General features: G+C 41.4%; 1 protein-coding gene across 1 annotated transcript in view; it reads left to right on the plus strand.

The window, feature by feature from the left end:
• The first annotated feature begins 3,362 nt into the window (after positions 1-3,362).
• SNAI2 (snail family transcriptional repressor 2) overlaps positions 3,363-5,268 on the plus strand; it is a 19,393-nt gene continuing 17,487 nt past the window's right edge. Inside the window, exon 1 of the mRNA XM_007952381.1 lies at positions 3,363-3,519. Coding sequence (XP_007950572.1) covers positions 3,363-3,519 — 157 coding nt within the window. The remainder of the gene's footprint in view (positions 3,520-5,268) is intronic.

Here is a 5,268-nt window from a genome sequence, read left to right on the forward strand (position 1 = left end):
TGAAGATATTGAGCTTTTCCACCACCTCTTGCCACAGATGTAGTCAATCTGATTCCTGTGTGTTCCATCTGGTGAAGTCCACATGTACAGCCATCGTCAGTGTTGTTGAAAAAAGGTGTTTGCAATGAATAAGTCATTGGTCTTGCAAAATTCTACCATGTGAGTTCCAGCATTATTTCTGTCACCAACACCAAATTTTTCAACTATTGGTCATTCTTTTTTGTTTCGAACTTTTGCATTCCAGTCACCAGTGATAATTAACACATCCTGATTGCATGTTCTGTCATTTTCAGACTGCAGAAGTTGATAAAATTCAGACAATCTTTGGCTTTGGTGGTTGATGCATAAATTTGAATAATTGTCATATTACTGGGTCTTCCTTGTAGGTTTATGGATAATATCCTATCACTGACAACACTGTACTTCAGGACAGATCTTGAAACATACTTTGTAATCATGAATGCCATGCCATTCCTCTTCAAACTGTCATTCCCGGCATAGTAGGTCATATGGTTGACTGATTCAAAATGGCCCAAACCATTCCATTTCAGCTCACTAATGCCTAGGATATCAATGCATTCCATTTCATTTTTGACAACTTCCAATTTTCATAGATTCATACTTCATACATTCCATGTTCTGATTATTAATGGATGTTTGCAGCTTTTTCTCCTCAATTTGAGTGGTGCCACGTCAGCAAATGGAGGTCTCCAAAGCTTTACCTTATCCATATGAGTAAGGCTGGTTTTACTCTGATGATGCAGCTCTTTCTCAGTCCTATTTTGAGAGCCTTCTAACCTAAGTGACTCATCCTCCTTTGTATTGGGCAATGTTTCTGGATTATTCATAAAGTTGCACAGTAATGTATCAGACAGTGTTTTTCTGCTATTCATAAAGTTTTCCCTGGCCAATTCTTTGAGAAGTGGATGGCCTGTTCCTTCTTCCTAGTTTGTCTCAGTCTGCAAGCCTGTGTACCATGTGCACCCCTCTGGATTTAAAACACCAGTGGCATGGCCCTTTGAAGACTGAGGTGCACCTTATCTAAACCATGGTATTTTCAATAGCTTCATATGCATGTGAAGGCTGGACACTGAATGAATAAGGAAGACCAAAGAAGAGTTGATGTGTTTGAGTTGTGGTGTTGATGAAGAATACTGAAAATACCATGGACTGCCAGAAGAGCAAACAAAAATATCCTGGAGGAAGTGCAGCCAGAATGCTCCTAGGAAGCATGAATGGCCATACTTTGTCTCACCTACTTTGGTCAGGTTGTCAGAAGGCACCTGGAGAAGGATATCATGCTTGGTAAGGGGGAAGGTCAGTGAAAAAGGGGAAGACCTTCAATGAGATTGAATGATAGAGTGGCTACAAAAGTGGACTCAGGTATAGCAAGGATTGTGAGGCTGGCATAGGGCTGGGCAGTGTTTTGTTCTGTTGCATGTCATTGACTATGAGTTGAGTCAACTCAACAGCACCTAACAACAACCATCTTTAGAACTGATAAATTGTTTTGTGCCAGTGGTATGCCTAGAGGTCCTATGTTGGATGGCTTCAAGGTAGTACCTGGTCAGAAAGAAGACAAGAGGACTTTCTGTAGGGTTTCTTGGCAAGCTTACTGTTCCTGTTAGATCATAGTGTTATACAGGTGACTCTAGAACCAACAATCCACCTTTAGGGACACCTCTGTTCTTATGCACTTAAGGTTCAGAGTTCAAGTTATCTAAATATCACATCAACTAATCTATTTCAAACTATCATTCATCTTAGGCTTATACCCACTTCTATCAAGTGGATTCAGACTCATGACAAACCCCTGTAGACTTTCCAAGGCCGTAAATCTTTATGGAAACAGACTCTTGTTTTTCTCCCACAGAGCAACTGGTGAGTTTGAACTGTGAACCTTTTGGTTAACAGCTCATTCTTTAACCACAGTACTACCAGAGTTCCTTAAGTGAGGCTTGTAGCCAATGGGAATCCCTTCTTTGTTGGTTGTGGAAGGAAAAGTAGACCCAGGTAGACCAAGTTGCCCCCACTCACCCTCTGCACAGTGAGTCCTCCATTCTGTTGATGTGTGTGGATTAATGGTCTTTCTTTGCACCAAACAACAACAACAACAACAACAACAAACTCACTGCCGTCAAGTCGATTCTGACTCGTAGTGACCCCCATTGGGTTTTGGAGGTGTTAGATCTGTAGGGAAGTCAATTGTCCCATTTTCCTTCTGCAGAGTGGCTGTTTGGTTTGAGCTGCCAACCTTCTGGTCAGCAGTCAAATGTCTTAGGCGCCATGCCTTTGAACAGTGGTCTAAAGTGATTGAAGTTGAAACATCACACTACCTTCTGTTATGTTCTTAAGTGATGTCTTTGGAGTCTTTTGTTTCGTTTTGGAAATTATGTCTGCTGTTAGCATTCTCCTGCACAACACATGGACAAGGCTCTGAAAGTGAGGGATGCAAGGATGAAAGCCAGAATAACTGCACAGAATAACCCCACAGGAAATCAGTTAAATCACTTTTCAGGGGTGGGGTGAGGTGGGGTGGGTGTAAATATAATTATACCAGATCGGAGTTTGAAATAGAGAACCATGTCTTTTCCTCTTGATTTCTTTAAGGGCCTTCAAGGAGACTTTGAAGAAGCTGATTGATAACATTTTCAGATAAAATGTGACCCACAACATTCACCATGAGGCTATCTGTTAGGATCTAGTACCAGAAGTCTAACCTTTTGAATCTAACACTCTCTGATAAAAGGAGACTCAGACCTTGAGCAATACACTATTTACCCTCTCTGGGTTATAAAAAAGAGAAAGTGTTGACTAGATGAAGCTCTGGTGGTGTAGTGGTTAAGGCATTTGGCTACTAACCAAAAGGTTGGTGGTTTGAAACCACCAGCTGCTCCATAAAGATTTACAGCCTTAGAAACCCTATGGAGCAGTTCTAGTCACTCTATCCTGTAGGGTCACTATGAGTTGGAATTGACTTTATGGTAGAGGGTTTGGTCTTGGTTTGGTTGACTAGCTCTCACAGGTTCCTCCCAGCTCTAATATTCTATGATTTTATCCATATCAGATTCCTCATAAATTTCATACCCTCTTTATACTTTCTGAAGTAAAATTGTGAGATCAGGACCCTTAATTTTTCAACATCAGTGTAATTTCAAAGGCTCAAAAAGGACTTTAGGGTCTCAGGATTATTTTCCCATGTTATTTATAAGCACTTGTGAATAAGTCTATAGTGTTTCCAGCCTTGTCTTTGAAAGAGAAATGCTGAATTTCATCCCCCTCAACAGAATTTGAGTATGTATGCGGGATGGAGACCATTGGTACTGGGGAATCCATGGGGGAAAGGAATGCCCCATCCGGGAATGAACAGTGACAGAGGGCTCATCCACACAGCTCCCAACAGGGTATATCCTTTACAAGTAGCCAGGCACCTGTCACTGCTGCAAGGATTACATGAACAACCACTTCTACTATCAACTAACCTGGACAGCCAGCTCACTTGCCAATTGGGAAATGGAGGTACATTCCCTTAAGGATAGCTTATAAGTTTGTGTCCCAGACAAGAACATTAGTGTTTGAAGACAAAAAGTGAGTTAATTTCTTTTTCATAGTTATCCTAGCCTTTAACACATAAAATGTATATTTTAAAATGCATGTCAAAATCACTTTTAGAGATGATTCTATGTGCATGTGTGTGTGTGTGTGTGTGTTTATTTCTTAAAAACAAACAAACAAAACCTATGGTATAATTTAAAAAAAAATTTCCACTATGATAAATGACAGCAGACAAGATGCTATTTTTATCTGGGCAACAATGCATAGTGTGAACCAAAATAGCCATGAGGGTCTGCTACTCCAGGCTTTTGATCTCATTGCTGGAGCCTTGGTTAGTGGAAGGTATTACTGGGTTTGGTCAACTGGTGATGGAGAAGAGAAAAGTAATCAAGTGCAACCTGATTTTTGAGAGCTTCCATAAGCCTCTGTTGTGAGTGATCTGAAATAGACATGTTTTGGGGAAATTACCTGACAAGTTGTTGAACCAAAATCTAAACTAGGGAGATAATTAAAAATGTGGCATAATTTAAACACCAATTCTTTAAAATGTCTTGAACAGTTTCATAATCTCCTGTGTTAAATAATTTTGAATTTACTATGTAGGTAGAAGTGTGATGGCATATATCTGAGGCAAGAAAGAGGTGAGGAGGGAAAAGGAAGGTAGCTATGACTTGGGGACTTGGGGGAATCCTATTGAACAGAGATTTCAACACATCCACCTATCCATGTCTTCTCACAGGAGAGTGTGACAACCTGGCACTCTATTCTCTGGTGAGTAGTCTGCCTCTGGAAGCCACCTCCTCAAGTGGTCCTCATAAATGAACACAAACTAGCTTGCTCTACATGCTGACCAGACACGTTCTCTCACATACAAACCAGTGGAGCCATATACTGGGCAAGGCTGGCCTGCCATACACCCTGAACACATACACACTCAAATGTATGCAGAGATATCAGGAACTTTTCAGACCATGGAACTCCTCCACTTTATTTGGGAATATTGGTTATTTATTGATGGGCTTATTTCCCCCCATATAATCTTGTTAAGATGGAAGTAACAATGGCCATTACTTCCAGTTTTGGAAAACTGGGCAATGTTGACAGAGTAAGAATTAATGATCATATCCTTGTGAGACCAAAAGGCAATAGCAAATACTGGGCTGGGGATTTAGAAGTCTCCATCAGTGTCTCTCAGCACTAGTCTCAACATTAGGAGGGCAATGGCATCAAGTTTGGAATCAAGTAACCATCATTGACAGAGGACAAAGGAAGGCACAGAGAAGCAGGGTAGCGGTGAGTAGAACTATTGAATGGGAAGGATGACAAAAGCTCCCCTCATCATAGATTGTTGTTGTTGTTAGGTGCTGTCGAGTCATTTCAGACTCATAGTGACCCCATGCACAGCAGAACGAAACACTGCCTAATCCCGTGCCAGCTCCATCATCCCTGCTATACTTGAGCCCATCATCACAGCCACCGTGTCAATCCATTTTGTTGAAGGCCTCCCCCTCTTTCATCAACCCTCCACCCTACCAAGCATAAAATCCTTCTCCAGGGAGTGGTGCCTTCTGACAATATGACCAAAATAGGTGAGACAAGTCTGGCCATTCTCACTTCTAAGGAGCATTTCGGGTGCACTTCCTCCAGGACAGATCTGTTAGTTCTTTTAGCAGTCCACGGTACTTTCAGCATTCTTCACCAGCACCACAACTC

Source organism: Orycteropus afer, unplaced genomic scaffold, assembly GCF_000298275.1.
Source record: "Orycteropus afer afer isolate SDZICR_OR568_19922 unplaced genomic scaffold, OryAfe1.0 scaffold00333, whole genome shotgun sequence".
Classification (NCBI taxonomy): domain Eukaryota; kingdom Metazoa; phylum Chordata; class Mammalia; order Tubulidentata; family Orycteropodidae; genus Orycteropus; species Orycteropus afer.